Genomic DNA, 13,603 nt, shown 5'->3' with positions numbered 1-13,603 from the left:
ATGCTATCATAGTATCTTGAATATGGATCACTATATTTTGACATTATTTGATTGCTTCTCATAAGTAGGTGACTCAAATCATTGTGATTATAGTATAAAGTAAGGAAAGATGGTGAATAATCTATAAGAATTTACCCCCTCTTATGTTGGAAGAGTTACCTCATTATTGACCACTTGTGGAAGTGTAACTTAAGAAATCTTAGTATTAAGCGAATAAGTCTTATAAAGATGTATCAAAATACATTTTCATTGGAATTATATTTCAGTACAAGGAAATACCAACAACGTTAGTGGAATAGGCACATATTCCATACTCCAAATTTTGTATGAAATAAGTATAATAAAAGATATTAATTACGCAGGAAAGTCACTGGAAGAGGAAGTCATCTATTTGACTATCCCTTTTAATTGGGTGGTAATGATACATTGTTAAATGCTAATCTTGATCTTCAAGAATAAATTAATTGATTAGTTGAATCGATGATAAATTACAAGGAGTTTTAATTCATCTAATTCTTATTTATTAAGAATTAGAACTTATACTTATTGCCGATATATATGAGAATATAATGGGTACACACTAATTAAGAACTTCATTAGTTAGATTAAAAGAAACTATAGTGGGGGGTTTGAAAGATAAGTTTTTATAACTTATAGTTTAATTTATAAGACAAATAAAACTAGAGGAATTTATAGTGCAAATAAGATTAGATCTTCTAATACAAGGGTTATATTGGATTAAGGAAACTAATTTTAAACAGAAATAGATTTAGTTTTCATATGGATTCAATAAACTTGTTTGTTTATATATACTCTCATAATTTATGCTAACAAAACTAATGAACTGATATTGAATTGTGTGAGATTTTTGTGAAAAATCTAGTGAAAATATTGAAAGAAAGTTTGGCCAAAAAGCGAAAGGAACTTCGACTTTCTCTCTCCTAGTTTTGGTTTGATTTTCCCCTTAAGGTTTCTTCATCCTCTACAAGAACAACTTGTATGTTATAATTTTGACCATAAGTCAACACTTGTTTAAGTAAGCAATTTCTACCTTAGAGGTCCAAGTTGAGAAAATTCATGTAGATTACCATCAGATGATGTACATGTGCTCAATTTCAAGTGCATTGTTAAGGATTTTGCATGCAACTCATCTGTAGAGTTTAAGAAGATTTTTTGCAATCTTGAGATAGTTTTCATAAACAAATTTATAGTTACATGATAATTAATCAAAAATGACATGTAATAATGATCCAAATTTTAACTTTTGCTATACTTACCTGTATGATTCCTTACACTTACGTCACAGAATAAAGAAAATCATATATAAATATAGAGTAATAATTTTAGATCTTCTCTTATACTTCTTCATACTACATGTTACCATGTTTTAAGAGTTGTCTTTATGGGCTTATTGGATTTAAATAGACGTGTCACCCTAAAACATTTAATGGGAAATAGTGTCCTTGGATAGAAGATTATTTAGTAAATTGTTTTGAATAACTATTATAATATTTTTTGTAATGTGATATATATAAAATAAAAAAATGATTAAAAAATAAAATATATAATTACAAAACATGTTTGTTAGATAATTAAAATAATTTTTGTACATAACGACATACCAAAGTGAGTTCATGAAAGATATCCACTTGGAATTAAATAAAACATCCACAAGCATTGTCAATTTTTGTAAGTTGGGTGAAACTTTAAATAGCCCACTAAATTATTAACTGACCAAGTTAACCTTTTACCTAAATCCAGAGAAAGAAATCCAAGGCAGGAGAATTTTTACTAGAATTAAATAATCATGTCAGGAGAGTTGCAGTAGTAAAAAAGTTGTAAAAACTTGGAAAGATTCCTCCGGCACCTGCTTTTCACTCTTCTAGCTCCAGAAAATGATCATCTACTTGGAAGTTTAAGTAAACCACAAGGTCCGCTGCCCACCACAACACGCCCATTTCCTCTCTCTCCTTTTTCTCTTTCTCCTCATCCTCTGCAAAATCAAAACCAGAAATCAGGAATCGAAGCCCTAGAATTTCTCTCGATATTCATCAGTACAAGTATGGTGAAGATTAACAAATTTATCTTGTCTTTAGCAGTTAGTATTATTGCAGTAATAGCATCGTGGAATCCGAGTGCCGTGACTGCAAATTCTGAAGGGGACGCGCTCTATTCGCTTCGCCGGAGTCTATTCGACCCCGATAACGTTCTTCAGAGCTGGGATCCGAATCTTGTAAACCCCTGTACTTGGTTTCATGTCACCTGCAACCAAGATAACCATGTCACGCGCGTGTATGTCACTCCCCCCTTTCAGTTTCTCTCTTCTTTGTTGGTTTTAGTTAGTTATTTGTTTGTAAACTTTGAATTGATTTTGTCTTTTTTAGCTAGAGAGAAGAAAATGGTAGGATGACACAAGTAGTGGAACCTCTTCTTTTTTATGTATAGATTCGATTTATCGTGCTTATTGTTTCTAATGATTTTTTTTTTAAAAATTTTTTTGGTTTGGTTTTTCTTGAAGAAAGAATATGAAGAAGCAATTCTTAAAACTTGAGATCCTTTTCTTTGCTTCATTTAGTATCCAGGTATAGATGTTGTGAAGCGTGAGTTAGTAGCGTGCACAGCACTATGTTATAAAAGTTTGGATATGGTAAACTTATAGCCGTTTAAGTTGTGTAAATGTTTAGCTTTTAATCAATTGGGTGTTTGCAAAAGATGCGTTTTAAATTTTCGAAGTGGTGAGTTATTAAAAAGAAAATTTTTACAATGGATGCAAAGCAGTCGTATCTTCGTATCTTATGTTATTCAGATACGTGACAATGTATCAAAACTACAGAGCTATGCTTAGACATAGGGGCATTTGAGTTTTGTTCAAATGCAGGTAGAAAATGCGCTCTAAGTTTGTTTCTAATGGGAATGCATTCCCGAAATGAAGCCCTTCTGATAATTCCAGACGTTTCATAGTAAGGTTTTCCTTCCTTATTTTTTTCTCTTTTTTACAAGAGAGAGAGAGAGAGAGAGAGAGAGAGAGAGAGAGAGAGAGAGAGAGAGAGTATGTGGTCTGTTTGTACATAGTGGATCTGATGATTAAAAGAGCTAGTTTTGAAATTTAGAAGGTCTTCAGTGACATGAAATGTCAAATGTTGGTTGTACCTGATGACAAACAGAAAGAGACTTTAATATAAGGGAGAATGGGTTGAAGACATGAATGCGAGAGAGGCCAAAATGTGGCAAGGTAACAAAATAGATTGCTACCCTATTTAAGCTCTTGACTAGCAAATAGAATTTATTCTGTGGCACTAGGTTATCACCATTCATATTTCTAGCTTTGTTCTTTGTCTTTGAGTTATATACATGGAATATGTGAAACACATGACAATTCATTTATGTTTTTTACTGCAAAGGTTTATTAGGACGTTGTTGGTTAATGTAATTGTAATCAATGATGGACTTTAGCCTGAAATAATTTTAAAATACTAAATCTTCATTCAATGGTAAATCAGTTGCTGCGTCTATGAGTTGTGTTCTATACTGTGCGTGCCAAGGATGATGAGCTGGTAACTGATTGAACCTGGGTCAATATGCCTTTTTATTCAAATATCTGAATAATTTCATTCAAGGAGCCCAATAAAATGATTAGGAATACACCTGTTTACGCATAAAGGATGATGAATTAGTAGATATTATGGGCTAAGCTGATGATTCACTCAATATTCAGTCCATCTGGATATGTGGTGGTTTTCACAGTTTTCTTAAGTCTACAATGTTGTTTTCAGCTGTCTCGAATGCATCACTGGGTTCTTTGGATATTAAGAGTGAAAAAGGAACTCTTTGAGAACCAATAATCTGCAAGTTTTTGATTCATCTGATATAAACTGGAAAGCTACTTTTTAATTCTCTGTTATTGTGTTCACTTAATTAATTACTACATACAATTTAATGTGCTGGGAAATTTAATTTTCTGTTATGATTACATGATCTTATCATGTTTCTGAGATGAAATCAGATCTAAATAAAAGCAACTCCAGTAGATGCTGCACTGTTTGTAGATGCTGCACTGTGATATGTGATCGTTGATTAGAGCTAGAAATTTTTGGGTATAGATCTATTGGGACTATCTCTAAGTACTTCTTTGAAATTTTAAGTTTTCTTAACTGCTTGATAAAGGAGAAATTGGAAGAAGCTAATCTTTGAAAAGCTAGGTCTTTTCGAATTAAAATGGCTCTCCAACTAGTTGACCTATTTGTAGTTTTTGCTGGCCATTACTTCTGATCAATAGGGCTTTGATATCTCTTTAAATCATGAACAATGAAAAAAGGAAAGAAAGAAAAGGAAAAAGAACAAGATCCAAATATGTGATAAATGTATATATGGTGAAGTGATGGTCTTCATTTGTTCCCAATCACTCGGTTATATTTTTCAATATTATATGCCAGCCTGGGGTCCATTATTTTTGAAGTTTTTCTTCATTGAGTGTTGACTTATCTTCAGTTTCCTTTTGCTGCTGTGAACATCGTATTTTTGGCTGAGACCATTTGGATTGCTTGGTACATTTACATTCTAAAAAATTTCTTTAGTACTGACTTGCACAATTTTGTGTGTATGTGTGTGTTCCTGTAGGTCTATTAGCGTGTGTGTGTGTGTGTGTGTTGATTGAAAGGAAATGTAAGTCAATAAGATTGTATACTGATTGCATGAACTGTAAGAAGGATTTTCTTCCATGTTATGAATTCTTTTTTGTGGTTTTTGGTTAAATCTTCTTGTAAGATAGGTGGAAGGTAAAACAATCTTGACTTTGCATGTGTTTTAAAAGATGCCAATTTATATATCTATGTATACGTCCACACATGGTCACCAAATCACAAGAAGTAGGGAAAAGTTGTTTAAAGGAGATGGGTAAAGAGGTTTTGCGACATGTACATATCCATGTCATGTTATTTCCCCCTCACATGCACGCTTATGTTGGGTTTATATTTTTTTTTCCAATTCAAAGAGAATGATTTTCATCTTATATCCGTCCGAGAAATGGCTATCCTTTTGTTTGAGATACTGTTTCTGAATGTAATTTAATTGTCTCTTTCTGGTTTGGAAGGGGGATCACACCATTTTAATACTCTTTGATTTCATAAGGACATATTCAATTATGTAAAAAATTGAATAAATTGGAACAGCCAGCTCTTGGTTGAACTGGTGGCATATGCGATGCTGTAACCTCAGAGCTAGCAGGCTTATATAACAAATTCTTAGAATCTTACTAACTATAATATCTTATCCATTCTTAATTGATATGGATACATAAAAGAACAATATTATTTATATCTGGCAATCAAATTGCAGTATTCTGTTTTTTCTTCTTTCCTTTATTTATTTATTTAGTGAAATAGCCAAATGAAGTAGATATGTAATTCAGATGTTCTATGTTTGACTATGCTGCCTCTTTTTTTCTATATGGCTTCTGTGAATTAGTGCTTCAACTTTGCAATGTTCAATAGTAAGGAATGGTTTTCTTTGTCCTTTCTGGAATTTTGAGTTTAAAGCAACTTATTGCTTATGTTTTCTGCAGGGACCTCGGCAACTCAAATTTGTCTGGCCATCTAGTGCTTGATTTGGGGAAGCTTGAACATCTGCAGTATCTGTAAGCATATCATGGCCTTTCTGTTAGTGTCTCTTACATATCATGGCCTTTCTGTTAGTGTCTTCCATTTAATTGAGCATTCAATTGGCTAGTTCCTACTCATACCACGTTGACAATTCACTGATAGAGTGCCTAATGTCATCTTGAGAGTTCTCTTAGTATCTCTGTCTCTCTCTATATTCAATGTAGTAATTCTGAAGTTTCTCATTTCCTTTGGCAGAGAGCTTTACAAAAATAATATCCAAGGGTCAATCCCTGTTGAGCTTGGTAACTTGAGGAGCCTAATTAGTTTGGACTTATACAACAATAATCTCACAGGTGTCGTTCCTCATTCATTGGGAAAGTTGAAGTCTCTTGTATTCTTGTAAGTTCTACATTGTTAGAGTTTTGTTAATCTTATCTAAGTTTCAAAGGAAGTAAAGATTTATATGAGGGTGTATATGTGTATTTTGCATCTGACTAAAGTATCTACATATATGTCTACATTTGCATGTTTCTATACACGTATGTATGCATGCATGCATTTTTTTTGGTTTGTGTGTTTGTTGGTCATTATTTATTTTATTTGGACTATGTGTTTATTCAAATTTGTGTCAGTAGCTCATCCTTCAGAATCTGGCATACTGTAGAGATATTGTTTTTCCAGATCCTAATAAGAATTTCTGTTTCAAGAACATAGAAGATAAGAAGATTTTAGAATGATAAAATTGAAATAGAACCTCGCAGGAAGAATGGAGTTGTGCTTGGAAGTCACTAGTCAATTGCTTTCTTTGGCAGGCGCCTGAATGATAACCACTTAACCGGGCCAATTCCAAGGTCACTTGCTGGAATTTCTTCCCTGAAAGTTGTGTAAGTGTTGTTTATTTTGAGTCATTAATTCATATTCATGGGTGCCAAATTATGAATTGTGTTTCTTCTATCAGGGATGTCTCAAATAATGATTTGTGCGGAACAATTCCTACCAGTGGTCCATTTGAGCACATACCATTAAACAAGTACGTCCATTTGTCTGATATGCTCAGCCCTCTGTGGTGTTTCTGTTCCCCTTTCAGTTTGACATGTTGCTATTGATCCAACAAATAGATAATAGAAAAAGTTTAGCACAATACCCTGTTTTTGGTTTTCTTTGGTATTTTCAACCACCACCAGTTTGACATGCTATTTTCGTTGGAGAGATAAGCATTAGGGATGGAATTATCATACAGAGTAAATGAACATATCAGTATGATATTATATGCATTGTGGGTTGTTCTGAGTTCCACTGCTCCTTGGGTTCAGTCAAGTGGGGAACGTGCTTTGCCCTTCCCTGGTGGGTACAACAGTTACATCAGAGTAGCCTCTAAGATGTCTTCTCTCTTACTTGCCCCCATCCCATTGTGATGTGATATTTCACTTCGTCATTGTCTAATTAATAGTCACCTTACAATTTTTCCTTCCCAGCACCATCCGAGCTTTCTTTCCAACATTCCATCCTTACCCTCGGAGCTGAGGTTCAAAATGTACAACAGATTTTGGTGGGATCAACAATATAAACCCATTTGGAGACAGTAGAGGCATGTGTAAGACGACATCCTCTTTATAGGACCAATGTTTTAGCGCATCTCTAACGGCTGAAGAAATGCAGTTGAGTTGCAATGGGACCCAGGAAGCTTTTTCTTCACTCAAAACAGAAACATCAGATGACTGTTGTACTTGTAACAGGAAAAGTGGAACTTAAACCTCAATTGATAATGATGCCTTACAATGCATAAAATGCCTCGCTCCTGGGAAATGTCCCTAATATCAGAACAGAGAAAAATTTTACCTTGGTATGGGAGTACAATTGAATTAAAAAAGACCCAAAGTTAGGGATTTATCAATAGGTAATGTTGCACCTTGGTAAGGGAGTGAAATGACATGAATAAATTAAGTATAAAAGGAAACTTTAGAGTTATTTACTGCAATTCCCTGCATGGCAATCAGTAAATGATCCCAATGGCTGCTTCTGCCCTTCAGGTCTTGTAAGATGGTACTTTACGTAGTGCTTCACTGGGGTTGTTCACTTCTCTTCATGCTCCTTTGATGCTTAATGAAAAAATAAATAAATAAAAGAATTCTTTGCTGCCGTTTCTTTTCCTGTTTCTGGCTGACCTGATAGGGCGCCATTATTTGCCCAAACATTGCAGCTTTGAGAACAATCCTCGTCTTGAAGGTCCAGAACTGCAAGGGCTCGCAAGTTACGAAACAAACTGCTCGTAGGATAACTATTAGATACAACAGGCTACAATGGCTCTTTGAGGTTTATATGTTGTGTTTGTATCTTAACAGTGTCCTGTTGGTGTGTTGTGCCTTAAAATGCTTGGACATGTAATATTTGCAGACTATCTTTGTAGACTGGCATTTAAGTTACCGAAATCTGTATGATCAGTGTACTTCTAGCACTGTAAAATGTATCTTCCTGTCTTTTATTTAGTCATGTGGAGTCCTTGAAGACATGATGATAGAAATTCTGTGAACGTGAAATGTTGTCAATCAGATCTTACACGTGCTAGTGGCATCTTATACTCCAGAGTATTTTCTTTGAGAAAGACCTAGGGGACAGGTAAATTGACAGTAGCATTTTCTGGGACCAGGAGAGTATTTTCTTAATCACTTTTAATCTTCTTTTATGCCAGAAAAAGAAAAAAAGGTTTCTTGAATTACATGTATCCCTCAAGCATACTTTTAAATGAAGCAGGAAGCTCATTCGTATAATGTAGTCAGGTAAATTGAGCCAGCCGGTGATAGAAGGTCTTGATGGCAAAAACGTAGTAAATTATAGGGTTACGGTGCATGGAGCCCCTCTGGGGTATTGCCGAAAGATACAGAGGTCCTTATTCTTTAATAACTTTCACAAAATAACCTTATACTTTCAACTAAATTAGAACATGGATCGTTTCTATCCATGTTATAGAGATACTAGGAACCCTCGTATACTAAATAATCTTGTAAAGGTTAATTTGGTAACTACATATTCTGTTTTCTTTTGTGTTTTGCTTTATTCCTTTTCCTTTTCCTTTTTCTTTTTCTTTTCTCTTGTCTTTTCCATTTTTACTCCTTGATTTTATGTATTGTCATTTTTTCTTGATTTTGCCTTTCCTTTTTCTTTTTCATTTTTTCTCCTTTTTTCGTTCTCCCATGAACGACAATAGACGACTGATATGTAGATATTGAAAGCATTGACTGCTGTTTCTTTATCATCATGACCACTATGGCGCTACCGCTCTCCGCCTATGCTTGCTCGGATGGTGAAAGCTTTTTAATCCAGTTTTAATGGAGAACAAAAAGGAAGAAGAAAGATTTTCGTCTCCATCATCATCAGCCAAAATCCAAAATCAAACCCCAAAAAAAAAAAAAATTCTTCTTCTCTTAGACCAGATCCAAAAAGATAGAAGATTAACTGCTCCCTTCGTCATCCTGCTCACCTCATCGTCTCCATCATCATGCAAAACCCAAAATCGAACTCAATATAATCAAGAATTATGATTCCCGCTGATAAATAATTGATAAGAATTGTTGCTTTTGGAAGATGGAGAAACCATAGCCCAAAGAATATTGATATTCCGATCAAAGCTTCGCACTCGCGATCAACAAAGAAGCCCCGACACTATCTTTGGAAGCTTAAGGAGAATGACGAAATCATGGACCCCAATTAATCGTGAAATAATAATTTTGTGTGAAATTTAGAACTATAGTGATTTGAGACAAATGTCCAAGTTTTGAAGAAATTTTTAGAGGATAATCAGAGGTTAGTGATGGAGTGGGTGCCCTCCTTTTCTTTCCCTTTGTACAAAATTGCGAGTATTTGTTTACTAAATCAAACATGGAAATTGTGATTTACCCACGTGTGGGATGTAAATTTCCCAAATTCTACCACCAGGAAATCTTATTTTAATCCAGTAGACTCATGATAAACCCAATAGAATGTTTACTTTTCAAAAAAAAGAAAAAAATAAATAAGGAATAAAAATGAGGGTAACACCAACACTTCAACTTTTATCAAGTAATTCAGAGGTTTTTGTCCATGTTCTAGTTTAGTTTAAAGTAGGGGAGAATTCGAATCGAGTCAAGATTGAGTAGCACTATACTCGAACCGAGTCAAGTTCAAGTAGCGATATACTCAAGTTCGAACTCTAAGTGTGGGTAGGATACTTGAGCTTGATTGAGTAATAATTCGCAAACATGAACTTGACTTGACAATATATTCATGGAGCATGAGACTTGATTTGATTGAGCTCACCCAATCGAGTTTGAGGACTAGAAGGCACTCGACTCGATAAAATTTTTCCAAAAGTAGTCTGCATTCTGCAATTGCTAGTTTGCTACTATACAGTTTCATGAGCTCTAGACTCCAAAATTAATTTGTTTCAGGCCTTTCATCCATTCATAAACAAACTTCTAATCCAATGTAGTACTAGAAAATTCACACCAACAAAATAAATTGTGACGACCCCACCTTCATCTAAGGCAAATCAAAGAGGTTAGCGGGTTGTCTGACCAACTCTCGTCAGGACTCGAGTACTAACTTATTAACAAACCTTTTTAAAACAAGAGTCATATCACCAGTGACAATAAAAAAAAACAATCCTTGGCCTAAACATAAGTTTATGGATACTATAATCTTTAAAATACACTACGAGATCCATTTACAACAGTCGAGTTCCCAACTTACCAAAAAACAAACTAAAAGTTGGTACAACTGTGCTAAAACAAAAGACTCCGACCGAACTCGACCTTTCCTAGTCATTTGCCCAAGCGTTCGCTCCCTGTAAGGAAAACAAAACTAGAAGGGTGAGCTTTTACCCCATGAGGTTCCAAGAAAGTCATGTGATGCGAACTCGATTCTCCAAGGATCGCTCAAGAAGAAACGAATTGCATAGGCAGCGGAAAGATCTATCTTGACCAGGTTATGGATACAAAAGATGGAAAAATCTCGACCCCTCTAACCCCCAAAGTGTGAATCTTGAATTTAATCTCAACCCACAACCTAACGAATTAGCGAACAAAGATTTGTTGGTAGAATGGCGTAACAATTCAACGTGGTCTTGAATTGATAAGCCAAAACTTGAACAAAGGAGACATGACTCACTTTCTATCAAGGAACGTTCCCAAAGGAACAAGAAAGAGAAAATTCTCAAATTTTATTCATCTCATAATTGTCTTACAATGGAATAGAAAAGGCCTATTTATAGCTAAAAATTAAACCACTAAGACTAATCTAATTTGGATAAGGATTTAGTCACTTAATTCCCTAACTACTTTTAAATGGCTCAAATAGCTCACATAGCTGGCCATATTTATTCATAATAATAACTACTTAACCAACTAAACAAGAAAAATCAAACAAAATAAAAGAACTAAAAACATGAAGATCAAATAGCTAGCACTCCATTGTCTTCACGACTTCATGTATTTCAACAGAGTCTTGAACATCATGGATTGAATTGAAAAGGCCCTCAAGCATCTTGGCACGAGCTAGTGATGGTCTCACTACTCGTATCATTCCCCTCCTCTTGAAAGCGATTCGTCCTCGAATCGAGATTTGACCAAAAGAAATACACAAGTGTAGCAATAATGGAGGACTTTTCATATTGTGAAGGGGGATGGAATTGGTAATGGAAATAAACTGGAAATTTTCCTTTTTTTCCCACACAATTAAGGATTGGAAATAATAGTTTTGATGGACTCCCAAAGAGGCTAGGAATTGGACAGGAAAGAAAAGTTATGCATAATGGGAAAAGAAAAGTCACGAACTTACTAATCCTATATAAACTAGGAATTGGAAACCCTAAGGACTCTTCTACCACCTAACCACGAGTGGATGAACAGTTCACTACAGTACCCCCTGGTGAACAGTCCCCGAAAATTTTTTTTTTTATGACTCAACACAAGGTTATGACTTCACTTGAAAGAAATTTAATTGGGAGTTAAACCCTTGAAAAACCTGTTTTTAAGAACGTAATCATACCAAAAAATTCCAACCTCAATCAATCAATGGGGTAGGTTAGACTCAACTGATAAAATCTAGAAAACAAGAATAAATTTGTTTTAAAATAAAAAGGTGGCTAGGGTTTTGGTAGGAAAACAAATAGGAAAAATAAGAAACGTAAAAGGATATTAACCTAAATCAAGGGCCAAAGCTCTGATACCAGATGATGCGAACTCGATTTTCCAAGGACTGCTCGAGAAGAAACGAATTGTATAGGCAGCGGAAGGATCTATCTTGATTAGGTTATGGATAAATTGGATGGATTCTAGACAATCAAGGACCTCTCGAGATTGAATAGAAGGGTAGGATGATGCCACAATTCAACGTTGTCTGATAAGCCAAAACTTGAACAAAGGAGACATGACTCACTTTGTATCAAGGAACGTTCCCAAAGGAACAAGAAAGAGAAAACTCTCAAATTTTATTCATAATTGTCTTACAATGGAATAGAAAAGGCTTATTTATAGCTAAAAACTAAACCACTAAGACTAATCCAATTTGGATAAGGATTTAATCACTTATTTACCTAACTACTTTTAAATGGCTCAAATAGCTTACATAGCTGGCCATATTTATTTATAATAATAACTACCTAACCAACTAAACAAGAAAAATCAAATAAAACAAAAGAAACTAAAAACATGAAGATCAAATAGCTAACGCTCTATCCTCTTCACGACTTCATGTATTTCAACAGAGTCTTGAACATCATGGATTGAATTGAAAAAACCCTCAAGCATCTTGGCACGAGCTAGTGATGGTCTCACTACTTGTATCATTATGCAAACAAGGATATCATACTCAGGTTACAAATACACAATACACCACAATGGAAGCCAGTACACTTCAATTAAGAATTCACATAGTCGTTTGAAAGGATACGGGGCTCTCAAGAGCTTGTTCAAGATTCCGTTGACGCTCCGTCAATGTTTTTCCAAAATACTATCACGTATTTCACCACTTCATGTCTTTCTCCATCCACCGTTCAACCTCTTATCAAACCCGCACATCAAAATTCAAGAAAGGTAACACTCAAGTATACTAGTTCAAGTTCAAGAGCTCAAGTACAAGTTCACTTTCAAGTCCAAGTGACAAGACCCATGGTTCATCGATCGTATCGACCAAGCCCTTGCTGGCTCAACTCGACCAACTAGCCAATGGGGGTTGGGGCCCCAAGCATGCAAGAGAGTCGATGAATAACCACCCACATGACTAACAAGTCAAGCACAAATAAAGCAGTTCATTTCATATCGATATCAAGAACTTAGCCACGAAGGGTTGAGTATGATAAAGTACATTCTCGCCCCAATATCATCAGTTCAAGAGCAAGTATATCAATCAAGCAAGCATGTCATTCAAGAAAAGAAATATTGCACGTAAACATTTTCATGCACTTAGAACACTCACCACGGTAACAAACTTAAGTGTTTGCTTAAGGAGCACTTCCGGCCTCACCTTCAAGTCCTAAAATCAAGTATATAAAGTACTATGAGATCCACTACTCCAAGCCACAATATTCAAAGGAAAAATTACTTCCAAACCAACTATGTATCTCAGCTCTCAAATCACAAGATTCTAGTGCAAGTCAAGCGAAAACATCCTTGTTTATGCTAGGTCAAAGATTTAGGCAAATGGTAGTGCAAGCATTTCCTCATTTTCGTCCATCAAATGGAGTTTAAACTGCTCAAGTCAATTTTTCCCCAGGCTGGAATTTATTTCTTGAAACTTGAGACATGTAAAAGTGAGGGTTTTTCACCTCTTAAAGCCCATCATTTTGCTCATGAATCCATCATTTGTACTAGGTTCAAGTATATCCAAGTGTCTAGGCATGAACAAACTCTAGCCCTCTACTTCGACTTGCAAGCAGCCATTTTCCTCAATTTTTTTTCAATATTCCTCTAACTAATTTCCCAAATTTAGCCAAGCCTACCTAGCAATTCCATAGGGTTTCATCACCAAAACAA

General features: G+C 35.0%; 1 protein-coding gene across 2 annotated transcripts; it reads left to right on the top strand.

The window, feature by feature from the left end:
- The first annotated feature begins 1,863 nt into the window (after positions 1–1,863).
- Positions 1,864–8,106, top strand: LOC113693680 (leucine-rich repeat protein 1). 2 transcript variants are annotated; one of them, XM_027212280.2, is made up of 6 exons: positions 1,864–2,292; positions 5,561–5,632; positions 5,853–5,996; positions 6,410–6,481; positions 6,556–6,627; positions 7,073–7,443. In XM_027212280.2, the coding sequence occupies exons 1-6, from the start codon at positions 2,063–2,065 to the stop codon at positions 7,119–7,121; spliced, it is 639 nt and encodes a 212-aa protein (XP_027068081.1). In that variant the 5' UTR covers positions 1,864–2,062; the 3' UTR covers positions 7,122–7,443. The 2 variants fall into 2 exon arrangements, with proteins under 2 accessions (XP_027068081.1, XP_027068080.1); XM_027212279.2 differs by lacking the exon at positions 7,073–7,443 and adding an exon at positions 7,798–8,106 and having other exon boundaries at positions 1,866–2,292.
- The last annotated feature ends 5,497 nt before the right edge of the window (positions 8,107–13,603 follow it).

Source organism: Coffea arabica, chromosome 6c, assembly GCF_036785885.1.
Source record: "Coffea arabica cultivar ET-39 chromosome 6c, Coffea Arabica ET-39 HiFi, whole genome shotgun sequence".
NCBI lineage: Eukaryota > Viridiplantae > Streptophyta > Magnoliopsida > Gentianales > Rubiaceae > Coffea > Coffea arabica.
The sequence above is the reverse complement of the archived record's forward strand: the minus strand, read 5'-3'. Positions and strand labels throughout refer to the sequence as shown.